The 27136-nt window shown below is 28.7% G+C and overlaps 2 protein-coding genes across 4 annotated transcripts in view; both read right to left on the bottom strand.

Moving 5' to 3' along the window:
- Positions 1-13128: 13128 nt before the first annotated feature.
- LOC100204266 (glycerate kinase) lies at positions 13129-15661 on the bottom strand. Its single transcript, XM_065810181.1, has 3 exons — positions 15524-15661; positions 15359-15440; positions 13129-15083 (listed from the first exon to the last, which is right to left on the bottom strand). Exon 3 carries the CDS (start codon positions 15079-15081, stop codon positions 13831-13833), a length of 1251 nt encoding a protein of 416 aa, XP_065666253.1. The 5' UTR covers positions 15082-15083; positions 15359-15440; positions 15524-15661; the 3' UTR covers positions 13129-13830.
- LOC100200679 (coenzyme Q-binding protein COQ10 homolog B, mitochondrial) overlaps positions 15559-27136 on the bottom strand; it is a 31589-nt gene continuing 20011 nt past the window's right edge. Inside the window, exons 4-6 of one of the 3 annotated variants that reach the window (XM_065810184.1) lie at positions 26188-26289; positions 24655-24843; positions 15559-15752 (exon numbers count right to left, since the gene is read on the bottom strand). In XM_065810184.1, the coding sequence (XP_065666256.1) occupies positions 15741-15752; positions 24655-24843; positions 26188-26289 (303 nt within the window). In that variant the 3' untranslated portion in view covers positions 15559-15740. Of the gene's footprint in view, positions 15753-17054; positions 17235-18019; positions 18162-24654; positions 24844-26187; positions 26290-27136 lie in introns of those variants that run through there. The other 2 variants (XM_065810183.1, XM_065810182.1) reach the window with 2 other exon arrangements.

The following is a 27136-nucleotide window of genomic DNA, read 5'->3' as shown; positions in this document are numbered from 1 at the left end:
CTTTAATGCAGATTGATGTCCCGCTAAAATGTTTAAAGCAATAGCGTGCTATCCTAAGCACGTATCTATCTTAAGCATAAGACATCGTTACCTCAATAAATATATTAATGTATTAGGTATTTTGATATCACCCGTGATAATATTTGTTGCTTCATGAAAAATTTCAGAATAAAATGTTTTAGCATTCAAAAAATATGGCATTTTAATTTTAAATCCCCCTAAAAATATGTAACCCCCTCAATTTGAAAGGGTTATTTATTTTATATGGTCAGAATTTTTGAACGCTGAGAGATTATACTATAAAACTTAAAATTTATCAATGAATATAATTCTAGTTGAGAATAGTACAACAAATATTTTATCAACTTGTTGCTCTCACGTGTGAAGCAGGGGTCAAAAATATTGGGGCATTTTTGATCCCAGGCTCCAATCATCACAATTTTTTGCAAAACATCCTTATTTAACATAACTCAAGACATTTATATATAAACATATAAATGTCTTGAGTTTGCTCCAGCTAAAAAAAGTGCTATATCTGCTCTTAAATAAGACCGTAAATAAATGATGGTCAAAATGCTTCAAGCAAACAACTTTTAAAGCAACGAGATGGTCAAAATATAATAATATAAGACAATTGACTCAGTTAGCACAATACCCAGAATTAAATCTAATTACAAAGTTTTTAAGAAAATTTCAAAGATGAAGAAGCACGCCAAGAAAATCTTAAAACAAAAATAATACGGGGTAGGTTTTAGAGACAGCATGGCATGTTAATACGTTATTAAAATGCCAAAAATTGTTCAGTAGCATTTCCAAAGGCCTTGAGCATTAAAAAAAAATTAGTTTTGTTTGTATTATTTATCTCTTAACCCTTTTGTGTACAAGCGATGAATATTATAAATTTTTTTAAATTAAAAAAGGATTAATAGTTTTTGTTTTTTCCTTAAGAAAATATTTTAATAAATAACTAAGAAAATACTTCTTGTACAACACCTAAAGTTTAAAGTTCCAGTCATATTTAAAACTGTGTTGAAAGTTGCTAAATAAGCAACATAGAACCTAACTTATAACTTTTTGATAGAGGTTTTTGTCGACAAGATTTAAACTTTAAGGGAAAGAAGTCCACCACAAACTGTTTCTTGGCTAGACAATGGGTTCTCAAATCAAAAATCACGGAAAACTAGAAAGATTATACAAGAAAATTGAATAATGAAAAAGTTGTTGTCTTTCACCATAAAAATGTAACACCATACACTTCCCCGTAGTAAACCAGCAGCCGTGGCGCAGTGGCAGCGCACTTGCCTCAGAAACTAAGGATCTGTGGTTCAAACCCCACCTCTGAGCAAGTTTTGCGACATCGATTTGGAAGGAAGCGTAACCTTCCGAATAAATGCTTATCCGAGGTGCTCTGTGATAAAACCGTAAATATATCTTGGGGCAACTAAATTTTAAAAAAAAAAATTTCAAGAGCTTGGTTTGGTAACACAACCACACTCACTGTATCGTTCATATATACAACGCTTTGTCTGCAACCTATTACAATTTCTACAAAATTTTAGTTGTAATATTTCTCAATGGCTGCTTTTTAGAAAACCTGTAAAAATCAAAAGGTTCGAGTTTTTAACCAAAAATCACAAATAATTATTTACCGATGACACCGTTCTACCCAAAAGGTATTAAAACATTGTTAAAAGTGGAGCATAGTTAGTTGAAGTAAATTTACGGAGCTTTTATCAGTGACTCTTCAGAATACTGTATCTAGAAGCCTAAAAATCAAAAGGTAGCCGTTTTTGAAAAAATGGTTTCAAACTTTTAGAAAATTTTTGCATGAAAGCAGAGGGAGTAAGAGTTGTAAAATAAAGGTTTCCCTAGAAAAGTCAATATTAACATTTTCAAAATGCGTTATAGTTAACCTAGTATTGTAGGCTATTATATTTTGACCACCTTACGATGTTAATTTTCTATAGAATTGTTGATAGAATCATATATAAAATTTAAAGAAGCTGTTCTGTAACACCTCGTTAAAAATTGTTCAAACCGCAAGGTTTCAGTATTTAATTACTTTATTTAGTAAATTCTTTATTTAATACAATAAATAATATAATAGAATGTTGTAAATCTTAATACTTGTTTAGTTACTATTAACAACAAGGATAAATCACTGTATTAGAAAATGCCAAATATATTATCTAACAAAACAGTAAAGAGCAAAGAAAAATGAGACCATTTATTGAATCAGAAAATTATTTGTTGCTGTTGTTTGAAGAAATACCAAAAGTTTATTCAAGTCACAAAACTATTAGAGGCTACCTTTTGATTGTTAGGCTTCTAGGCACTGTATCCTTAAGGGTAACTGATAAAAGTTTTTTATCAGTTACCCTTAAGGATACAGTGCCTAGAAGCCTAAAATATTTGGGAAACGCTGACCTAAAACCTTTCTTTTAGATGTGTGTTTATTGCCAAAACCCGTCAGTCGTGTATATTTGCCTACACCTTAATATTGATGTTTTAATAAATATATGTTATAATAACATATTATTTTACGCTCTCTTTTTTATTAATATATTCATTAGAAGATTCCAATTTTGTTCATGATTTTTTTTTTTTTGAAATAAGAAGCTGACTCTTAAAAGAGTATACATACTACCATGATTAAAGAACAATTATAACGAAAATATTTTTATCATATTTTAGGCTACCTGGGTGATTAAATGTACATTTATTTATATTTTGTGTGTGTTAATGTCGCAATAGTTTGAAAAACAAACAGTGAATTTTTAAATGCTTTATTTAGCTTTTAAAAATCATTACATGTTTTAAGTATATACATACTCTAGCTAGAATTATGTAATGACTGCTATTTGAATTGTAGAGACATAAAATTTCACTTGAAATACTCACAAAAGTTAATGTAGCCATTTTTGTTTTATTTAAAATAACTATATGAACTCGACAATTTCGTAACTTCCGCGCGTTACTTCCACGCGTGACCATACACGAATTGCATTTAAACGATTGTTCTGACTCTATGTTGCATAGTGCAATCCGGTAACTTTTTAAAAATCTTTACTAATATATAAAATATTAAAAAAAAAGTAAAATACTTAAACTTATATTTTCAGAGAAACTAAAGTTTATTTACCTCTTAACTAAAATTTGCATTTTTCTTTTACGTGTGTGACTCCGTTTTTAACTTAATTATTCTTTAATAACATTACTAATGTATACCATTCTTTGTTTGCAAAAACATTTATGTAGATTAAAATTAAATGAGAGTAAATTGGAGGTTAATTATGGAGATTTTTTGGATATATGGAGATACTTATTTTGGATATATGGAGATAATTTGGAAACATGGAGATAATTATTAAGAATGGGAGTAAACTACCAATTATTGTTATGAAAATTCGCAGGGTTTTGGAGTGCTAATTTTGGTAATATCTGTGGCTTGATGTTCGCTTTAGCCATAAACGCAACGTAGATAAAAAAAAATAGCGCGAAACATCCTTATTAAACTTCTAATCCACGGTACCTGGTCTTTAAATTAAGTTTTTTTAGGGTCACTTCAAGAACCACACACACACACACACACACACACACACACACACACACACACACACACACACACACACACACACACACACACACACACACATGCGCACATATATTTTTCAGACAACCACAGAATAAAAATTGATTAAAACGTGTCCACAGAATAAAATCTTGGTTACTGAGGACATTAACAAAACCCATACACATATGTAATAATGAGAAAGAAATTTGGTTAATAAATCTATATTCTGGATCATCATTAAAATGAATAAGTCTGTGTGAATAAAAATTTTATACTTGATTGTTTCTAGTTTAGCCCCTCGTTTATGAAACTCAGAATAAGTATCAAGACTTCCAACTGTTCATCGAGCTCCAAGAGCATTTACAGTCTTTTCTCTTTCGCAATATAAACGCATAGATTCTACCATGGACACATATGCTACCATGGGCATATAGACCAAATCATGTTAGCTAACTTTAAGTTCTATGCAACATTAAAAATCAAAGAACAGAAGACTTGTTTTATATGAAGTTTAAATTTAAGAAATGACGAAAACTTTCACAAACTTTTTTTAACGCAGTAATAATTTTATATCTGTAGTTAATATTTTTCTCGTTTACACCTAAGTATAACACAGAACATAAATAAAATAGAAAAAAAGTATTTTTTTTTCTTAAAATTAAATAAATATGTGTGTTTCGATAAATTACAAAGTAAATACTTAAAAATATAATCATAACAAAGATTTTGATTTTATCTAAAGTTAAGAAGTTAAATTATATTATTTAAGCTAAAAATTAACAAATCTGTTCTCACTTAAAACATTAAGCATTAAAATAAAATATCCTGACGGAATACAAGAATTTCTCGACGGAATACAAGAATATCGCGACGGAATACAAGAATATCTCGACGGAATACAAGAACATCTCGACGGAAAACATAACTTTGATGCTTTTTTACTTGAAGTCAAAATATGATATTGAGATTTTTTTTTCTGTAACTATACATACTATTAATTGAAAAATATAAAACAGAAAACCATTAAAAAAAAACTGTAAAGAGTTATTATTTTTTTAGTTAGCAGAACAGAATAAAAACTGCAACAAGTCGGATATCCACTTCCACTAGCTACTGTTAAATATCAAAAAACAGATCGCCGTGATTCATTTTAACTTTTAAAATAAGAAAAAAAATTTTTTATTGCTTTTAGAAGTGTTACATTTGGTAAAGATTATAGGGTTGGCTCCGATTATTCCGCCAAAAAAATAAAAAAATAAAAACAAGAATAATAAACGACTCTTCAGTTAACCATTTTCATGACCTTTTATCAAGTGTTAAATGGGATGACTTGTTATTGAATCTAAACGCTGATAAAGCCTACTATATATTTATATCAGAATATTATAAATATTATAACAAAGCATTTCCTGAAATTACAAAATTAGTTAAATTAAAAACGTTATCAAATCCTTGGATAACTAAGGGTATCCTTAAATCTTCTAAAATAAAACAAAGATTATATAATAAATTTCTTAAAAAAAAAAACCCTACTTAATGAAAGCAATTATAAAAACTACAAACGACTCTTTGAGTCAATTATAAAAAGATCAAAAAAAAACTACTATTCAGATCAACTAAAAAAGCATTCAAATGATCCTCAAGGTACTTGGGGCATAATTAACGAAGTTATTGGTAAAAATAATCCAGAGAGAAATAATTTTCCGAAAATTCTTAAATTCAAAGACAACTATGTTATAGAAAAAGAATTAGTGGCTGAAGCACTTAATAAATTTTTTATTAATATTGGTTCGTCTTTAGCATCAAAAATTGAATCCTCTAAGATCAACTTTGATGCATACTTAGTCTCTAATAAAACTAATATTATGCCTAATGATAATCTAACTGAAGAAGAATTACTATGCGCAGTCTCTTCGATTAAGCCCAAAAAAAGTATAGGCGTCGACAATATAACTGGTAACATCATTATAAATTCAATAAAACTGATTACAATCCCGCTTTTGTGTATCTTCAACTAATTTTTAATAGAGGGAGTTTTTCCAGAAAAAATAAAAATTGCTAGGGTGGTCCCTATTTTCAAATCAGGCGATCCTAGTGACGTTACTAATTATAGGCCGATCTCTGTTCTTACATGTATTTCAAAAGTTCTCGAACGAATTATGTATAATAGACTCTATTCTTTCTTAATCCAAAATAATATTTTGTACAATAAACAATTTGTTTTTAAATCTGGTCATTCTACTGATCACGCAATCTTACATCTTGTCCACGATATATTTAAAGGTTTCAATGAAAAAAAAATATACTTTAGGTGTTTTCATAGATCTAAGTAAAGCCTTTGATACTGTCGATCATTTAATTCTTTTGTCCAAACTCGAATTCTATGGCATCAAAAATTCTAACTTGGCTTGGTTTAAAAGTTACTTGTCTAAAAGGAAGCAATATATTTCTTACGATGGTGGTAAAACGGATAATATGATTATTACATGCGGTGTTCCCCAGGGATCAGTTCTAGGGCCCCTTTTGTTTCTAATTTATGTCAATGACTTATATAAATTTTCTAATATTTTAAACACAACTTTATTCGCCGATGATACGAATTTGTTTTATTCTCATGAAGACATTAATATTTTATTTTTAACAGTTAACAAAGAACTTGATAACCTAACCCAATGGTTTAAAGCCAATAAATTATCTTTAAACATTACTAAAACTAAATACACATTATTCCATCGTGTTCATAAAAAAGAAAATATTCCACTTAAACTTCCAAATCTTTTTATTGATAAAAATATAATAAAAAGGGAAATATCGTCAAAGTTTTTGGGCGTAATACTCGATGAAAATGTTACATGGAGAGAACATATAAGTGTTGTTGAGAATAAGGTTTCTAAAAATAATGGTATGCTGTATAAAGCTAAACAGGTCTTAAACCAATCTTGTCTTAAATACATATACTTTTCATTTATACATTGTTACCTAAACTATGCTAACATTGCTTGGTGCAGCACCAATGTTACAAAGCTAAGTAAACTTCTATGTAAACAAAAACACGCCATTAGGATTATTACAAATGAAAATCGCTTCTCTCATTCAAAAATACTTTTTAGTAAACTTAATATTCTAAATGTTTATAATTTAAATCTCTATCATGTTCTTATATTTATGTTTAAACTTGATAAAAAAATGGCACCATATTTATTCAACTCTTTATTTAAAAAAATAAATCACATATACAGCACAAGATTTTCAAATAATAACTATACTCAATCCAAAACCTACTATTCTGCCACTAAATACTCAATCACAAACCGAGGACCTAAACTCTGGAATACACTTTTAAATAATGATCTTAAACCACTTTCTTCGCTTAATCAATTTAAAACTAAACTTAAGCAAAATCTTTTACTAAACGGCAATGAACTAAATTTCTTCTGAAGCGTTTAAGATGAGAGTATTATTATTAATGATTTAGTATTAATAATTGTTTATTACTAAGATTGTCTATTCTAATACATAAATATGTTAAATAATCTTGTCTCTAGTCTTGTTTCTGTTTTTTTTTGTTTTTTTGTTTTGTCTTTTTTTTTTTTTTTTTTTTTTTGTTTGTTTGTTTGTTTTTTCTTCTTTATTGTTGGTCTTTTTAGTAAGTAAAGTAAACTTAAGCGTTAATAAAAAAAAAAAATTTATAGCATATGTAACTTTTACGGTTTTTATTAGCATTGTAATTTACGGTATATTTATTACGGAGCTTAGTGATAAGGCAACTATAGTCTTTTTTTTGCCCCTGTCATATATTGTTTTTTATTCATGAACATTGTTATTGTAAATACTATTAACGACGAAATATATAATTAATTAAAAAAAAAATATTAAGATACATTAAAAAAAAGAAGAAGATTTATGATCATAGACGTAGAATGCTCAAACTTTTATGGAGTGTTAGTTACTATGAAACATCATACATTTTCGTCATTAAAGTCGAAGTTGACAAGATGGTTTTTCCACTTCAATTTATATACATTTTTTTAAACTTGTTAGATATACTAAATAAATAAATATATAGCTAAATAACAACAAGATTATCTTATAAAGTGTAACAAATTGTTATAAAATTAAAAATTAAACATATATTTTAACCAATTTTTTTTGGCAAAAATGTAAATCAGTATGCAAAATCAGTAAGTCACCTGGAAGAACCATGTGATTTCTCAGCATTATGTCTATTATGTCGGTTGTACAAACAAAAAGCTATATGCAAAAACTAAAATCTAAAATCAACATTAAAATAGTGCTAAAAAAAGTGAAAAAAAGTACTTAAAAACGGTTGCTATGTGCGTTGCTAGAGGAATTAAAATAACAAACATCTAAATAAATGAAATTTTGAATAATTTCAGTATCTATTTGAAAAAAATAAATATCACCAACAGTTTCTAAGATAAATTTGAGTTAAGTTAAGTGTATTTTTGAAAAAATAATTTTTTGGGATAACTTACACTTTTTAATGGGGTTGTGTCCCATCAATACCCTGACGGAAAACATAACTTCGATGCTTTATTGCTTGAAGTCAAAATATGATACTGAGATTTTTTTTAGCTACTACATACACTAAAAGTTGAAAAAAATAAAATAGTTAAAAAATATAAAAAAATAAAAAATAGAAAACCATTAAAAAAACAAACCGTAAAGAGTTATTCTTTTTTTATAAAAAAACGTCCACTAATTACCGCAAACCGGGGTAATTTTAAATAGCGGGGTAACTTTGAATACAAATCCATTTTTTTTTCAAGTTATCATTATGACAAAAATTTATATCAAACTGTTCAAACCTCAAACATCAAAGTATTAAGAATAGTTTATATTTTGATTATTTAAAGTTTTACTTTGTTTATTGGTTGTTATTGTTTCTTAAAAAATGAATTGAATATTTCGGATATTTTTCTCAAAAAAATTAGTAAGAATACTTTGTACACAACCTCAGCTAGTGTAACAGTTTATTGTCTAAGTTGCATAATTTTTGTTTATAAATTTATTAAGGATATAAAATCTATTGAAGTTTGCTAGCCTACTGAAGTTATGTTCTACTGCTATGGCATAACATACTTCATTGTATACATTTTTGCGCATACTTTGAATAGCGTTCAAAACAACCCAACGACATGATTAGTCAGAAACATGAATCAACTTAAAGCAGTCACACATACACACATTGTTTCTATGTATATATATATATATATATATATATATATATATATATATATATATATATATATATATATATATCAACAATGTCTGTTGAATGATCAACAATGTCTGTTGAATATATATATATATATATATATATATATATATATATATATATATATATATATATATATATATATATATATATATATATATATATATATATATATATATATATATATATATATATATATATATATACGGTTTCCAATCGCTTTTCAAAAACGGTTTTGGCGATTTTTTTGTTTAATGTTTTTGAATGTTTATTTATTATAAAAAAGTATAAAAAAAAACAAATTTGAAAATAATTATATTTTCATTTTATTATTTAAATTGTTTTTTCTGGAAAGCTTAACATATCTTTTCGTTTTTTAAATTGTTCAAGTATTCTAAAAAAAAGTTCGAATAACGAATAAAACACGCAAATATGTTTGAATATAAAGTCTTAAGTATAAATTTAATTAAAAAATAAAAAATAAAACCTTGTTGTCAGTTTGGAAATTTGTTATCTAGCGTAAAACTTCAAATTCAAGAGATGCTGTAGGCATCTGTAATAGATACGGTTCTGTTGTAACATGCTCCTGTGGATCCACAACTACTTTGCGGAATCATATTTTGCGTCATGGACTTACTATCAATAGTACTTTGACTGGAGAATCAAGCAGCAGCTCAAATCCACCACCGGAAAAAAAAATTAAAACCATAGACAGTTGCATACAAAAAACGAGCATTAAATAATTTGTAACTGATCTAGCTACAGATGGTGTTTTGATTAATGCGATAACGAACAATTATATTCGCTCATCGATTGAACAAAGAGAAAATCATCTTCTTAAAAGCCTTACAACTGTGATCAATTTAATCCATCAAGATTTTTCTTATAAAAAAAAAGTGATGAAAAAAAAAATTATCAAAAAAATTCAAATGGGACATAAGTTCAGCTAAATTCATGTATAATACACATCTTTGAGGCACAAAAGGTACGTTGGTGTCAACCTGCATGAAAGCGAATGTAAGAAATTCTATAATACTAGCCTCATTAAGATTTATGATTTCTTTCTAGCTGAAAATTTAATTCAAAATAAGTATCATTTGAACTCATTTGGTGTCTGTTTTGATAGAGATGTAGTTTAACTCAAGATGCTGCAGCAATCAACCAGAAGCTCATGCATTCAACAGACATTGTTGATCAGTTTTGCTTTAATCATTGCTTTAATTCATCTGATGTATACAACACGGTATACAAGAGTAAAAAAATAAAGACACAAACGTACCGATTCCCAAGGAAATGGACAGTGATTCAGAAGAGAATGAGCATGGAATTTACAAGGATAATTTTAGATTTGAATCAGTAAACAATAAGATTAATGTTGACTACCCTAAAAATTTGATGAATGCACGAATTGTAGTAAAATTCATAAAAATGTCATCAATTTGTAATCAAATTTTTTTAGAAAAAAGTTACTGAGGAAATTGGTAAAGAAATCAAACTGCATCAAGATATTTGTCATCGTTGAAATTCACTTTTTTCATGGCTGCGCCTTTGTTAAAAACTAAGAAATATTTATTCCGGATATTTCCTGAATTAAATGCTCTTGATACAACCAACAAGTTAGATTTTGAGTCATTAGCTTCATTACATGCTGCTATAGAGCCAGCAAAACTAGCGGTGGATTTTCATAACAGAGAAGATGCAATGTTATTGAAAGCAGATATTGTTCTTGAATTCATGCCTCCAAAACTATTTGCTATGAATTCAGAGATCACATCTTTATTGCATTCAAATTTAAAAAAGCAATTCATTGAAAGACGGAAATGTTATGTCGTTGTTAAGTTGTCTAAAAGATTCTTCAGTTGTTTTATTAAAAGATACTTTAAATGTTGCAGGAAAACTTGCGTTTAGGCTTTTTGGATTTACTACTTATGATAATGACCACTACGATATAATGACCACTACAATATAATGACCACTACTTTATAATGACCACTACTATATAATGACCACTACTAGCTTACATACTTATGATGACCGCTACTAGCTGAAGCACGATGTACAACATTGGGAAGTTCACCTGTTTCTCTTTAGGATGAATTAAACGCACTTCTCAATAAAGATATCATCACACTTTTGCCCAAATCTACTGATTAATTCAAAAAACTTAAGAAAGAGTTTTCGTTGTATCGAAATACGGGAAAAAGAATACAAAATCTTGACAAAAATTACAATGCGATTCTCTCTCTAAAACCCACATCAACAGATGTCAAACGCATTTTTTCGAGTTTAAATTTTTTTACAATAAAAATAAGTCATTATAAGTTTTATTTTGAAACGTAAACATAATGTTAAAACACTTTATTTAAATAACTTATTTAATAAACAATGCAAGATAAACTTTGATAAATTTCATTATTTAACAAGAAAAACCGAAAACCACGGTTAACCGCGATTTTTTTCTTAATTTAAACCGAAACCGCGGTTTTTTGGAAACCTTATATATATATATATATATATATATATATATATATATATATATATATATATATATATATATATACACATTTATATATGTGTGTATGTATGTATGCATGCATGCATGCATGTATGTATGTATGTATGCATGCATGCATGTATGTATGTATGTATGTATGTATGTATGTATGTATGTATGTATGTATGTATGTATGTATGTATGTATGTATGTATGTATGTATGTATATGTGTGAGTGTATGTGTGTATAATTTATATTTTCTATAAAAAGTAATATAATATGTGTTTGTACATTCAATATTGTGTTGAGTTAGATTCGTTGATAGTACTTTTGCTCATCTTTAAATTTGTTTTTATTTAGAATTTCATTGCATTACTATCCCACGTTTATACAAAAAAAAAATTGACATAAGGCAGTATATAAATTATACCGAGTGCCAGTTTTCAAATTTTATGCTAACAATAAACATTATTAGATGAAAACATTAATAGATGTTTATTGGGTAAAAGTTTGTATAATAAAGTTTTAAAACTTAATCCAAAAACACATGGAAAATCCATAGTTGTTACAAATATGCAAAAATTAGCAATTTAACAACATTTTATGTTACATCAATCATGTTTAGTGTCTCTGGTCAAATTGTCACTGATTATGTTTGTAAAGGTGACCACAAAAATCCTAGAAAGAAAATTGCTTCTTGAATAACTTTTTTCAGAATTAATACTCATTATGGAATTGGATGAAATTTTAGGGGTAGTTAACAAATTTTGAAAGGGGGTAAATTTGGTTTTAGGAGGACTGCCCGCACCCATTGCACCTCACACTCTATGTATATGTTTTTAATTATAATGCCGATGATTTTAGCGATTTTAAATTTGTAATTAGCGTTTGGTTCCTTTTTTTTTTTTTTGATGAGAGTTGATGTTTTTTGATGCAACAATAAATTAAACAAATTTTTTAGAATAATTTTGTGGCAATTGGGTTTCTTGCAACCAATTTGTCAAAACTCACTAAAATTTAAATAAATTGATCCTAAAGCTTGTTCGCTCCAATAGCCTTTGTTTAGATAATCAATTAAAAATTTTCTGTAAGTTTTACTTCTGTAAATTTTTACTGTATCGTTTTACACCCCCTACGCCTATGTTTATGACCTAAGTGATGATATTTTATCGATTTTATATTTATAAGTGTTTGGTTTTTTTCTTCTTTTTTTTTTATTAAAGTTTTATGCAGCAATAGTTTTAAAAAGTTTTTTAAAATAATTTTGTGACAAAAAACAGGGTACCTTATAATTTCATTATCTTACTCCTTTTCAGTACCTTATAATTTCATAATTTTCCTTATAATTACATTTTCCTAGAACTAAAAGTTTAATGAATAGATCCTAAAGTTTGTTTGCTTCAATACCGCTTAATAGATTTTTTTTTGCTTTAAGAGCAAAAAATGGGGCATTTGGCATTTTTTGCTCTTGGAATCTAATAATAAACTATTTAATGTAATCTAATAATAGAATCTAATAATAAATTGAGAAAGAACTCACTAATTTTTTTTGCTCTAAGAGCAAAAAAAAATTAGTGAGTTCTTTCTCCCCCCGTTTATTATTAGAGTTTTCTGATAAAGTATGGAACTTCAATCGTTAACCTTAAGCCAAGATTTTTAAATGAGATGAGTTTTCTACAGGTTACTGAAAAATATTGAGTAAAAAATGAGAAATAAGTAAAGAAAAGATCAGTGTGGGATACTTACTATATTCCTGTCTGGACTGGACATAGTCCGGATCATAGACCATAAGGGTCTGGGTCTGGACTGCTAGATTAAAATAATACTAAGAATAAAAAAATAATATTTACAAAAGTACAACTTTGTCGCTACTTTAAGTTTTTTTTAAAACCACACAATTCATTGGTTTTAAAATCCATTAAATTTTTGGCGGGGTTTATTCTCTATTTTTTTCTTTTATTCTACTCTTTTCTTTTTTTTTCTTCTTTTATTTAGAAGACATCTTAGTAAAAACACTTTTTATATTTTGTTATTCGGAAAACATATTTGTAAATAAACTCATCTAGATACATTCAATCAGTGGTCGACTATTGAGCTTTAATTATTATTCGAGGCGTATCGTTGAGATGGTCAATATGTATTTCTGCAAAATTTAGAATTGTCTCACTATGCCAATACATTGTTTACCTGGACAAAAAAATAAAAAATGCAATATATTGGTAGTAATATGAGGATAACTAAACACGATTGCGCATAGTGGTTAGAGCGTTGAATAAAATGGTACAAGGTTTGATGCTTGCTCTGGCAATATAAGCAACATCGTTAACGAAGATGTCATAAACTTCGTCGTTAAAAGATCTTCCTCGGTGCACTATTACTAGACCATTAAGTCTTTTTGGAACACAACGAACTGATAGAAACATATTAACTTTTCTATCTATTTTTATTTTACAGTTTAACTTGTGTAAATAATAATCGTATTTTTCGCTTTTTTGGGAGAACTTTTTATCAATATTTAAAAATTACAAAAATATATCACGATCAATTAGAATTAGTTGAATATCCATAACGTTAGTTCCTGTTAATCCAGTTTTGAGCAGATAATCACCGCTGAAAATATCGCTGAAAAATGAATACGAGTTACAATTTGATATAAATAAATCAACGTCAATATTTGATTCTAAAACAAACTTAATTATTTTAGCATCGCACATTGCACCAGCTGCGTCAGTAGGGCCGTCTTGACCGTCAGAACCCGCACTTAAAAAACACATTTTATCGATATTAACTCCATTATTTTTAGCATACAAACGAGATATTTGAGAAAGAAATGCTAGTGTCAAATGTTGGTTACGCCCTCCTTTTCCATCTCCTGTAACTTTTACTGTTGTTTCACCTGCAGTAATCAAACATAACCGTTTACAGGTGTCTAGCACATGAGAAGAAAGATCGTTTGATGGAAAGTTGATAAATTTTGAAAAGATTTCTTCGCAAGGTTTGGAAGAAAGAAAAGCAAAAACAATGTCCGCTAAAGCGCGACCTGTTTGCTCAGCATCGGCTTCAACATCAGTTGAAATTATTACTGGCTCGTAGTTTAATGATATTGCAGCATTGGCAGCACTTTGGGCAAGTTTTTTATTTGATCCTATGATTACATTATGACACATTCTTGATAAATTTGACTTGTCATCAGATTTTTGAAGAAATGTAAAAACAGATTCTGGGATAACAGCCTTTTTTAGATTAAGTTCATCAAAAATTTTAAAACAATCCATTTTTGATGAACCGTCATAAACTGTTGGACCCGAAGCAATCAAGTCTATTGGATCGTTTACAATATCTGAAATGATTAAAGAAAGCACATTTGTTGCAGAACACAAACCAATAAGTTTCCCTCCTTTAAGTGACGATAAATTTTTACGAATTATATTCAACTGCTTTATATTGCCACCACTTTTGGAAACTAAATTGATAACTCTCAATTTATCGTCAAGTGATACCCCTGGTACCAAAGATGGAAGTAATGCACTACCGCCTCCAGATATAAGTAAAATCAAAAAATCGTCACGCAATAATGATTTGACTAAAGCAGATATTTCAGCTGCATTATATAGTGCGTCTTGATCGGGAAGGTTGTTCTTTGCTCCAACTAGAATACGAACATTTGAATTTTTCATAACCTCAGGCGACAATCGTTGAGAGAATTCATGTGGGACGCTAAGAATGCATTTTACAATGTGATCATTAATAAGGGGATATAATCCGCAAAACATTCCTATAAAACAGAAAACATCATTCAACATAGCGCAAAGAAGCCTAAACCTTATGCAACTTAGACGGTATTTTGTCTTAATTTTTAATGATAAAGTCGAAAAAATTTGATTTAAATAGTTTTAAAGACGGGCGTACTAAAACCTTTTTATTAAAAAAAGTAAATTATTAAGTAGATGAAAAGCTTTTTCTTTTTTATTATAATGCAACTGTCAAAACCAAAAACTTGACATGATTAAATTTAATTTTTTTAAGAACAGCTAAACAATAAATAAATACCTAAGAACTTCGCGCAAAAAAGTTAGACGTCGCATCGTCTGTGTACAACTAATGTCTTCAAGACATGTTGCACAACATTGCACTGTTAAAAAAAAAGAAAGACAAACAAAAAGTTATGCCACACGCAAACGCTATTTATGTAAAAAATTCTATTTTCAAACTTACTATACACAGCTTTTCCGAAACCAACCACATAGACATTTTTGTTTAAAACGTACTCTTTACTGTCACATTTTAGACTATCTCTTATTCGGTGTACAGCAGATTTAACAAGTTGTTCCGGTGCCACGTTTTCCAAAGACGAAAAAAGTATAGTATAAAGATCTTTCTTCAACATCTGACTATTGTTATTTTAATTCTTTTAAACACTAAAGGTCACGTATCAATGCAAATTCTGTTAAAATAAAATCTTACTAGTAAACAAATCAAAAATACTGAGCAGTTTTAAACCTTTTAACAATTAAAGTAAACGCAAAAACGATTCAGATTAAAAAATTTTTTTTTTTTTAACAAAGTGCTTATTATTTGACAAAAAATATGAGAATATTTTTTTTTGATTATCATATAAATATTTACAAAGTTAAAATAATTATATACTATATACAAATTTATTAACTGAGTAAAATAACTTTTACAATAGATGTGCAAATCTGAAATAATATTATATTTAACAGCAACAGGAACCATAACAGTAAAAATATATTTTCCAAGTTCCTTTAAATCTAAAAATCCGTCAAGATTTTAATTTTTTTGTTGTTAAAACCATTTTTAATGATAACAATTTCGGCTATTAAATATTTACTTTTTTAACTATTATATATAAAGTTGATATACATCAATCTCGTTAAAATACGTTGCATTAAAACACCATGGGTTAAAAGCTTAAAAACTGCTTCATATTTTGAACAGCTTTTTAGTAATGGTAAAACTTTTTAAGTAATGGTAGAACTATTTTAATTTTTAAAAAATCAGTGTAACAAGAAATTTCGACAATCTTTTTGTACCAATTTATTTGTAAAATATCGTTTTATTTTGTCAGATAAAATACCTTTATATTTAGATTTTCAAAACTATTCAAAACTATTTTTCATTGGTGCTAATGACAAAAAAAGATTTTTTTTAGTTAATATCGGAAATCAGATATTTCTAGGTTAATAACTATTTATTCTAGGTAATTTTAACTTTACTAAGTCATAAATTTTAAGATCAAAAAGTATAGTTAATATTGTTTAGGTTTGGTTAATATTGGTTTCTAAACCAATCTTGGTTTAGAAAAACAAAACGTTTTAAAATGGTTTGATATTGTTGCTCAATGCGCAACGAAGCATGGCATTAATATAGTTATAAATTAAAACATAAAATTTTTGTTAAATAAATTTTTTTTTTTAAACTTAACAATTTTTAATTTAAATTTATTTTCATTTGACTAAGCATTTTGACGTTTGACCAAGCGTATAAGAGAAAAAGACAAAATCGGAAAATCAACCTATTGTTAGAACTTAGGATTATTTAAAAAAAAAGCTGATTTAGAAAATCGAGGACCTTTCTTACAATCACCTTACTATTTTTAATGGCAATTTATAAGAACCACCCAGGGGTAAAGTACTGAACATCCCTATTAATGTATTAAGAAATTTGGACAGTTAGGGATGACAGAAACAGTTAATGGTTCTAACAAAAAAAAAAAAAAAATGAGTGGTACTAATTTATTTATTCTACTCAACTTAAAATTATATCTTTTATAAGATTCCACAAAAGCTCAAAGTCAAATTTAGATTACCAATAACTAAAACAATTTAAATCGCCGAAAAATCCAAACTGTGTTAATTTGGCAAATCAAAAAAGTGGAAACAATTCATCTTTATTCAACTGTATTCTATAAAAAAAAAAAAAAAAATCGATATATTTGAAATATAACAATTAAGTAGTTAAAATAGTTGTCTAGTAAAATACTACAGTCTGTTCAAAGTACTTTTTAGTTACAAAGTAAAAAGTGGTTTTGCGGGTTGCAAAAGTGAATACATCCAAGATAATCATACTCTCGAGTTCTTAATACAAGGAGGGGGGAAGGGGAAGGGGAAGGGGAAGGGGAAGGGGAAGGAGGAAGGAAAGGGGGAAGGGAGGGGGGATAAAAGGTGGGTGAGAATTTTAGTCCAGATCTAATAAACGGGGGTTTTAATAAATAGTAGGGGAGGAGGGAGGGGGGGGGGGTTTATTTAAAAATATAAGTATTTTTTATTGAAAATAATAAATCAAAACTAATATTTTTTTACAAAGCACGGTAAAATGCGCATTTTCTAACAGCTGTTTTATCATAATTTCAATAGGATTTAATATGCTGATATAGGTTTTATACTTTGGTGAGAAATAAACCAAAAGCTCATTTTCGAGAAATCAAGATTTAATAGGTTGGCGATTTTTAAAGCCTGTTTACACAAGTTTTAGCTTTTATCAGTGACAGAAAGAATTATTTTTACATTTTAAAGGTCGATTCCACTGATTTTCTTTTTTTTTAGTTTTGAGATATAAAGTTTTTGTTGATAAGTAAAAATTACTAAACGTGGGGATGGGGGAGGGGGTCTTAATAAGCTTGAGGTGGGTGGGAAAATTTTTCAAAAATAAAAAACATCCCCGCCCCTTTTATTAAGGACTCGAGTACTCGAATACTTGCGTATTTTGTGTGTTTGATCGCCTTTTGCAGCCTTTTGTCTACATAGCGGGAATCATACGTCAGTCAATAGCGGCTTTGGTTTCGTGATGTTGTGCGTATTATACAACTCATTCGAACCAATAAATACTTTATCTTAAATATTTGTATACATTTTTTTTTAAAGTAACTTTTTCAGCAAAAAAAGTACAAAAGGTTTTCTATTTTACTTACATAGAAAAAAAGTAACAAAAAGTAAAAATAAAATTACTGCGTTGTAACTCGTTTTATGGAAGTTCTGCAAAAAGTAACGAAGTATTGTAACGAAGTAAATGTACTTCGAAGGAAGAAGTACATTTCGGTGATGATACTACCATTTATTCTTGTCATGATATGAAGCCAATACTCTCTGATTGCTTGGAGGGGGCATTTGAGCTTGAAAAGGATCTCACTTCTGCTACAGCATGGAGCTCGCAGTGGCTGGTAAAGTTTAACTCAGATAAAACTCAATTTTTTTCAGCAAATCGTTATCGCAATAACTTAGATCTTCCTATATTTATGAACGGTAATGTACTCAATGAGTCTACCCTTCATGTTCTAAGATTAACTCTTACTTCCGATCTTTCTTGGACACCGTATATCAAATCCATTGCAAAATTAGCATCTGCTAAAGTTGCATCTCTTTATCGTTCTCGACACTTTTTTACTCCGGATTATATTCTTTATCTCCATAAATCTAAACCCGGCCTTGTATGGAATATTGTTGCCATATCTGGGGCGGATCTTGTAATGATGCCCTTTCTCTTTTAGACAAGGTCAAAAACGCGTTGCAAACATAGCTGGACCTGCTCTTGCAGCCAACCTTCAACCATTATCACATCATCGTAATGTTGCTTCTTTTTCTCTTTTCTACAAATACTATAATGGGCACTGCTCTGAAGAGTTAGCGTCTCTTGTACCATATACTAGAATTCATTCTCGCGTTACTCGTCATTCAATTAGATCTCATCCTTTTTCTGTGACTGTTTCTAAGTGCTCCAAAAACTCCTCTAGTTTTTTCTTCGAACATCATTTGCAATCCTTTAAGTCGTCTGTTAATCGTTATCTTGCTCTACAATATTCATCTTTTCTCTTCCAGTAATTTCCAACTCTATATAGTGGTTGCTTGCAGCCTTGTTGGAAGCGAAGATAATAAAACAAAAAAAAAAAAGAAGTAAATCTACCCCAATCCTGATTATTTCATAAAGTAAGTGCGCTGCAGAGTTGCATATGTAGCGATATCATAATAGAAAATAACTGTTGAAATACTATCAACAAATACTGCGAAACTAAAATGAAAAAAAACAATTTTTTTTTTAAACATTTAACTTAAAGGGGAAAAAAAACACTTCAAATTTTACTTAAAAGGGATTTTAAGTTAACGTTATTTCAACTTCTGATTTTCAACTAATTTTTCCAATAGGTTGACATGAAACTTTTTTTATGACCACACCCGAAAGTTTTACTAACAATATATCAAATTGTTGGGAATACAATTCAGCTTAACTGTTACTACCGATTTCAATAGTTCAAAATAAATTATGCTACCACAATCCCACTAAACGCAAAATAACACCTTTTTTAAAAGGAAGAATATTTTAGTAGCAGGTACAGCTAATTGATTTGGAGAAAACCATTGCTTAGTTAACTCATTTCTCATCATTAGTAACAATCCTTTTTAAAAATGGATTGCTTTTTTCTTTGCCCCAAAGAGACAAGCAAATTGTGCTGTTGATCTTTATTCATCTCCGCCAATATATTTAGGACCCATATACCCTAGCTGCAAATCTTCTTAATTTTGTAAAGATGTCTTTGAACTGTTAACCAAGAGTGTTTGCTATTTCCTGGATACTCAATTTGGATACTACCAAACGCCGCTTCAATTGCTATCAGATAAGTCAAACTTTTTAAACCAACGTTGGCACTTATTTACTTTCAATAACTCTCCATACACGTCACGAACTTCCTTTGTTGCATTACATTTGCATTAACATCTGATCAAAAATGCAACAAAATGGAATGACGTAAATTTCTTCAGTTTGTTGATTGTCCGCCATTTTACAACAGAGTAATATAAAATTTTTTAATTCACTAGTAACAAGTTACAAGACCAAGAATTGTAATATAGTGTAATAAAAGACTGAAGCAAATATTTCGCATAAAAAATAACACTAATATAAATTTTTATTTTGTGAAAACTGTAGACATGTAAATATGATACAAATAGTGATCGACCGAAACAGAGAAAAAGCCGAAACCAACATTTCGGGTACTCAAAATTTGGTGCCGCAACCGAAATTTCGGTAAATATTTTACCGAAGCCGATACCAAAATTTTGGCTAGTCAAAATTTATTTTATCAGAAAAATTTATTTAAAAATGCAATTTTACATTTTTTGTTTTTTTATACTCGTATTATGTTAAAATTAATTACACGTGAACCCCATATTGAGATTTAATACAAAAGTCGGCGATATAAGTTAATAGCGAAATTAACAACTGGCAGATTTACTCCGCAAAACAAGATTTTTTTGAAGTATTTTGTGAAAATTCTCAAAATATTTTATGAAAATTCTAAAAAATAACTGTTTTTCTAAATTAGATAAATATCGGTTTTCGGTATGTTTTTCAACCGAAATTGATAAAAAGTACCGAAAACGAAACTTTGGTATCGGTTCAAACTAAATTTCGGCCGAAACCGATACCGAAACAGGTTTCGGTCGATCACTAGATACAGGTGTTTCTTACACAAGTTTTCATGCTGATTCTAATAATGTTATTTATTCTAATAAATTTATGCTGATTCTAATTATGTTACCCAATTTTTATTATCAGTTTAAGATTTTTTGCTGATCAACATTTAATAATATAGAAAAAAGTCAATAACCCAGCGACAAAAAATACGATGGATAATTAACTTCAATCATGCAGAAAATTATTGGAAGTTACAAAATTATTACCCAAAGTTCAACATGCAGACTTACATTTATCAATAATCTATCACTCTATAAATTGCCTTATCATTAACTCTTTATTGCACAAGAATCTTGATGGTAACTTTCACCCTGGTCTTCATTGTGTGTAGCAATATTTGCAGAAAAGTATTAAATGTGGGAGTTTTTTTTAGCCAAAATTTGGCTACTATGTTCTTAATAAAACTTTTACAACTGCCTAACTTGAAGTTACCAAAGAAATTGTTGACAGCATCTTTAAATCCATTTCAGGTATGCAGTTCCAACTTTGGCCGATTAAAATGCAAACTCCTCATTTTTCATTATTTCTTGGATCTGCAGTCCAACAAAGATACCTTCAGTCAACTTTGAGTTTGTTTGTGCTCTGTTTGAACTTCTGGCGTAGTGTTCATTCACCCATAAGTTACTTTATGTATATTTGCGTTCTGTCTGTTTATGTTTATATGTATGTTCTTTCTGAACCTCTGGCGCGGTGTTTACTCACTTGTAAGTTATTTTATGTATGTTTGCGTTTTGTTTAAATGTTGAAATCTGTTTTGATACATTGTGCTCATTAACTAACTAGTTACCCCAACTATAAACCCTACGCTCACCTTAATCTCTAGTGTTTTGTTACATGTAATATTTTTCATAAGACATTTCCAAAATATCACGCCTAATGTTTGAAGGTACTGTTTGCAGGAAGTAGCTTCTTTTAATTACTCCAGGTCAGTTCAGGTTCAGGATCATCACAATCACCCTGCTACTGATATCATGTAAACCAGTAACATCTAGGATGATGAATACAGGATCTCCTTGACTCTACTCATAGATTTTACGCAACTCTTACTGTTATCTCCTAATGAGGGAACAGCTTTAAAACTCAGTTTAATAGTTCTGAGACCAGCTAGTAGTATAGTTTCTAAACTCTGTGATAGAGAGGCTGATTCCATTAACAGCTGCAAAATATAAACATATTTTATGCAAAATATCGACATATTATATAGAGAATTAACAGAACCATGTTGCGGATGGTGTCCCTATTAATGCTTTTGGTGCACATTGTTGAGGCCTCATAAGAAGCCATATGTTACAACTTAATAGTAATTAATAATTGCCTCAGTCCTGTTAATTAACCTGTTGAATAAATTATGAGTTAGTTAACAGAACTGAGGCAATTACATAGCTCATTACTTAGGAGGATGTGCTCCATCTATGAATGAGTCAAATTCTCTTTAAATTAAAACCATGCTAAAAGTAACCCAAAGTATTAAACATAAAAACCATCCTCACCCCTTAACTGTTTTAATATTATAATTTTACAAATATTTGTGGTCTGCGAAGCAACCTCTTATCAGTTGAATCTTACCTCTTGCAAAATTCACCAGACTATCTTGCTCTTAGTGAGACTAATTTAAATTCCACTATTCCTTCTTCAGGTCTCAGTGCTGATGGGTACTATCTTGGCTTGGGGGTATACATACATATCAATTCACCTATTTATTTTGAAATCAAGTTTAAATCCTTTGATTATTCTTTTATGTGCTTCTCACTTTTTCTATTTGTTTTTTATTGTTCTTCCTAAGACTGCACTCTTTTAGTTTTTTTTTCCTGATCAAATTGACCATGTCCTCTCTCTTTACTCCTTTGCCAATAATGTTGTTATTAGTGATTTTAATACTCATCACACTGAATGGTTTGGCTCTAACGCCATTGACCCTGCTGGCACTAAAGCCTATAACTTATGCATTTCTTAATCTCTTACCTAGATAGTTAACTCTATGACTTGTTTTCCTGACCACCCTAGTCATTTACATTCATTCCTTGATTTATGTCTTATCTCTGACCCTTGCTTGTATTCAGTTGCTACCATTTCTCCCATTTTCTTCAAATTTAACTCTTATGGTCATTCTCTTCCTTCCATTTCAATTAAACAGCTTAACCCATAGTTAGACATTCAAATCATTCCAGTTGCTAAAGTCATATCTCAATTAAAGTCTTCTATGACTTGTGGTCCAGACAACATTCCTATCATAGTCTTACAAAACTGTTTTTCAAAACTCTTTTCAATTCTCTCTAAAGTATTTAATAAGTGCTTGTTTAATCAACAAACTTTTCACATTCTATCTTGAGTCAAATAACTTACTATCAAATAATCAATACAGTTTTCAGACTTGCTAACTGCTGTGACTGATAGATTTTATCCTGCATTAGATGGAGGCAAGAAGTTAGGACTATTGCTCTCAACATATCTAAAGTGTTCAACAAAGTTTGGCATGCTGGTCTTCTCCATAAGCTTGTTTCATATGGTGTATCTGAAAAAGTTTTTGAGATTATCAAACTGTAATTTTATAATTGCTTTATTCATATCATTCTTGAATACCAACACTCTTTTTCATTTACAGTAACTTCTTGGGTACCTCAAGGTTCTATCCTTGGTCCTGTTTTCTTTCTTATCTACATTAATGATCTTCCCACAAACCTTACATCTAAAGTGGCAGTCAGTGAAATGCAAACTGCGAACCGGTAAAATGCGAACATTTTTGCAAACAATAATTCTATTTGTTGTTAATGATGTAATATTTTTCATTTTCTGTTTGCCATTAAATTGTTTATTTTACTATATATTTTATGGACTACAAGTAGAAACATAAATTATAATTAATTTAAAAGAAATACCTAATTTAAATAAAATATTTTAAATTCCCATTATATTTAATCTAAATTAAATAATTGATGAGCCAACGTTTTTTTAATTATCTTAACTGTAGTGGTCATCAAAATACCGTGTCTTGGTTTGCAAAATAGTTCACATTTTACTTGACATTGTAAATGGTTGTGAATTATTCTCTTGGTGGCCACACTTTCTTGGCATAATGCTCAGAACCTGCTCTGAGAGACACAAAAAAAAAAGGCAATTTTGCATACACTCCTTGGAGACCTAATATGATGGCTATGATCTTTAAATCCCCACATATCAACCCCTTATGCTGTTTGTAATTCGAAGAACTGAGCAACAGTTTTATGTTGTCTCTTTTAGTGCTACAGAGTGTGGCACTGGAAATGCTGATACTTTAGTTCCATTAAATAGAAGAAATGCTTTCATACTGCGCTTTGATCAATCAATAAATGCTCATTAGCATCATAAGTTAATCTCCACTTATTGGCATCATAAGCTATATTCATAGATGTAACAAGACCTTCTATATTATTACAATATAACAAGTCTTGGTCACTTACTTGAAAATAGTTATACAAATTCTGCTTTACAATATATGTACACACTCAAACTAGATCAAGATCTTCCTGAGTAAAAATTTTTGGTGTGATTTCTGAAATTACTGGCCCTGTGAGGTTGCCCAGTTCAAGCTTTTTTAAAACCACCTGTTTTATGATATCATTTTGATGTTTTTATGAAGCAGCTATGTCTTATATTAAATGTGCAGCAAAAATTTTTTTTTCTTGGTTATGTGTTTTTCTCATCATTGATTAATATTAATTGTATTAATTAGTATTTCTATTTTATGAATTTCTAATTTATGTTAATTATATAAATTTGTATTTCTCATAGCTTTGAATAACTATTTATAACACAATAAAATTTTGATAAAACTTTTAAAGAGATTAATAAACAAAACTTTTAAAAAATTATTTGTGTACCTTTTTATTTGGAATATGTAAAACAACTTTCTTCTTTTTTCTATTATTCATAGTCAACCTATCAAAACTACTTGGTCCATAAACACTAGCACAACGGTTTTCAAATGCATACATCATCTTGCGAACAACTTCATCAAAGAAAACTGTGGATAGATGTGAATGTAGCAAAGACTTGAATTCAAATGATATCTAAAAACAATATAGAAAAAAACAGTTTACAACAAGATTACATCTAATAACAAAAAAACAGTTAAAAATGTATTCATAGTTTATCCACTTTTGCACATAAGGAATTGTTCCAAATATTAAAACAGTTCTGTTATATCTTGATTGCCAAAACTTTATTATTTACTGAACAGTAAAATCCTTTCCATATTTTTTATTTTACCATATTAATTTTAAAAAATTTCTTTAAAGCAAACTGTTTTGAGTTTGTTGACCTGAGAAACTGAGTTGAGTTTTGAATAAAAGAATTGCTCTAACAGATTATTATTTGTTAAGATTTGATAACAAGGAGGCACTCCAACAGCATTTCAATCATTCCTTTGATTAAAAGCCTAAAGGGTTCTACACCAACAACATGCATTCTTAGTCTAAGAGGTCATAGACTATATGTATATATTGTTGAAGATAAGTTATGAAATTAAAAATAAATAATAAATTTTTTTGAAAAAACGCCTAATACTTTTTAGTTAATATATTACGGGAAAAAAAAACATCTTTTTTTGAACCTTTCTGAAGTATATGAGACAGATGTTTTTTTTTTTTAAATGTCAAACTATTATAAAAACGATAAAAAATCAAAAAAAAAAAAAATTTTAAATCAAAAATTTTTTTTTGTAAAATGCATATTTAAGCACAATCACTGTCAATTACATAAAAGCAAAACTATAAAACTTTAAAACTCAAATAAAAAATCTAGTAGAACAATGTTTAACCTGTAAAAATTTAAGTAAATTGTTTATGTTTAACTTTTTCTACTCAACTTAACAAACAAAACCAACAAGTTATTCAAGCAGAAATCTCGATCATGTCATTATAATCTAATGATCAACCTAATATTTGCAAAGTTATAACTAATTTAACTAACTTCACTATTTTAATAAGTTATAATATACAACTTAAATCCAAAGTATTTCAAGCATTTTAAATAAAACATGCAATTTTTTTTAATATGAAGCAAAAGAATGAAGTGATAACATAAAACGGAAGAATGAAAAAACATGAAGCAATCTTTTTTAATTTGAAGTAAAAGAATGTGACAGTTTAATAGATAAAAAATTTTATTTAGTTTTAGTGTTTATATGGGATGAGTAGAGCACACCTTGGGTATACATCTTTACCTACATACTTAAAATTTTCTATTTTTTTGTGTTGTAAAACACACACCTAATAAACTGTTAACTGTATAATGTTCTTGTAAACCACAATATTAACAAAAAGTTAATTTTATATTACTAATGTGAAACAAACATTGAAAGTAACAGAAAAATTAGAAAAATTTGATTAAAGCACTAGAAAAAAGCAACTTACATAAAAATTTAATGTGCAAGAATTTGGAATGTCTGATGGTCCATTTGAAATCTTCCAATTACAAATTAAATGGTTAAAAAGAACTCCGTCCATGCATTCAGACTAAAAATAAAATATTAAAAATATATAAATATTTTGTTTCAAAAAAGGATTGGCTTAAATAATTTTGTCAAATATGAAATTAATCAAGATTTCAAGGACTTAAAATCTGTCTCAAATTTACTCCTATTCTAAAGCTGAACCAGAATGAAAATCATAGTCTTTTCAAAAAAATTGTCAAAAATTTGTTGATTAGTATTGATTTAGTAAAAAGAGCCAACAAGCCTTTCATTTTCTTATTAAACTAGATAAACCTTAGAGGCAGTAAAATATAAAAACAGCCAGTCACTTTATACTTAATCTTTGTAGATGTAATGCATTAGAGGTGGAGTAGTGCGGTGAAAGATTACTCATTAAAAGAATCAAAAATAAATCTAAACATTTAAAATTTATTAAAAAAAACAAGATTTTGTTTTACAAGTTTAATTTTAAACAAGTTTTATGCTGTAGCAAGCTGGTTTTACTTCATTTGACCAAAATAATGCGAGTCGTAGTGGCTGCACAAGAATCCCTGATGTCACTTTTCTGTTTACGTTTATGATGTGCATTATTTGAAAATGCTTTACTAAAGCGTAAAGTTTGTGACAGTCACAAAGCATAATGCTTGTGATAAGATTATTAATAACTACGGCTCAATTAATAAATAAAACACATAAAGTTCAATCAATCTTGCTTTATATATTATATACTGTCAATCTTTTAATAAGTTTTGTAGAGTAACATAAATTAAGATAAATTAGAACGCAAATAAACATAAATTAGTCATAAAAACAGAATGACTTGTTGACATTCCTATATTGATGAATGGCAATCCTCTCACTGAGTCCTCTTGTTTATCTCTTCTTAGATT

Source organism: Hydra vulgaris, chromosome 11 (assembly GCF_038396675.1).
Source record: "Hydra vulgaris chromosome 11, alternate assembly HydraT2T_AEP".
Lineage (NCBI taxonomy): Eukaryota > Metazoa > Cnidaria > Hydrozoa > Anthoathecata > Hydridae > Hydra > Hydra vulgaris.
This window is presented reverse-complemented; position numbering and strand designations above follow the sequence as displayed.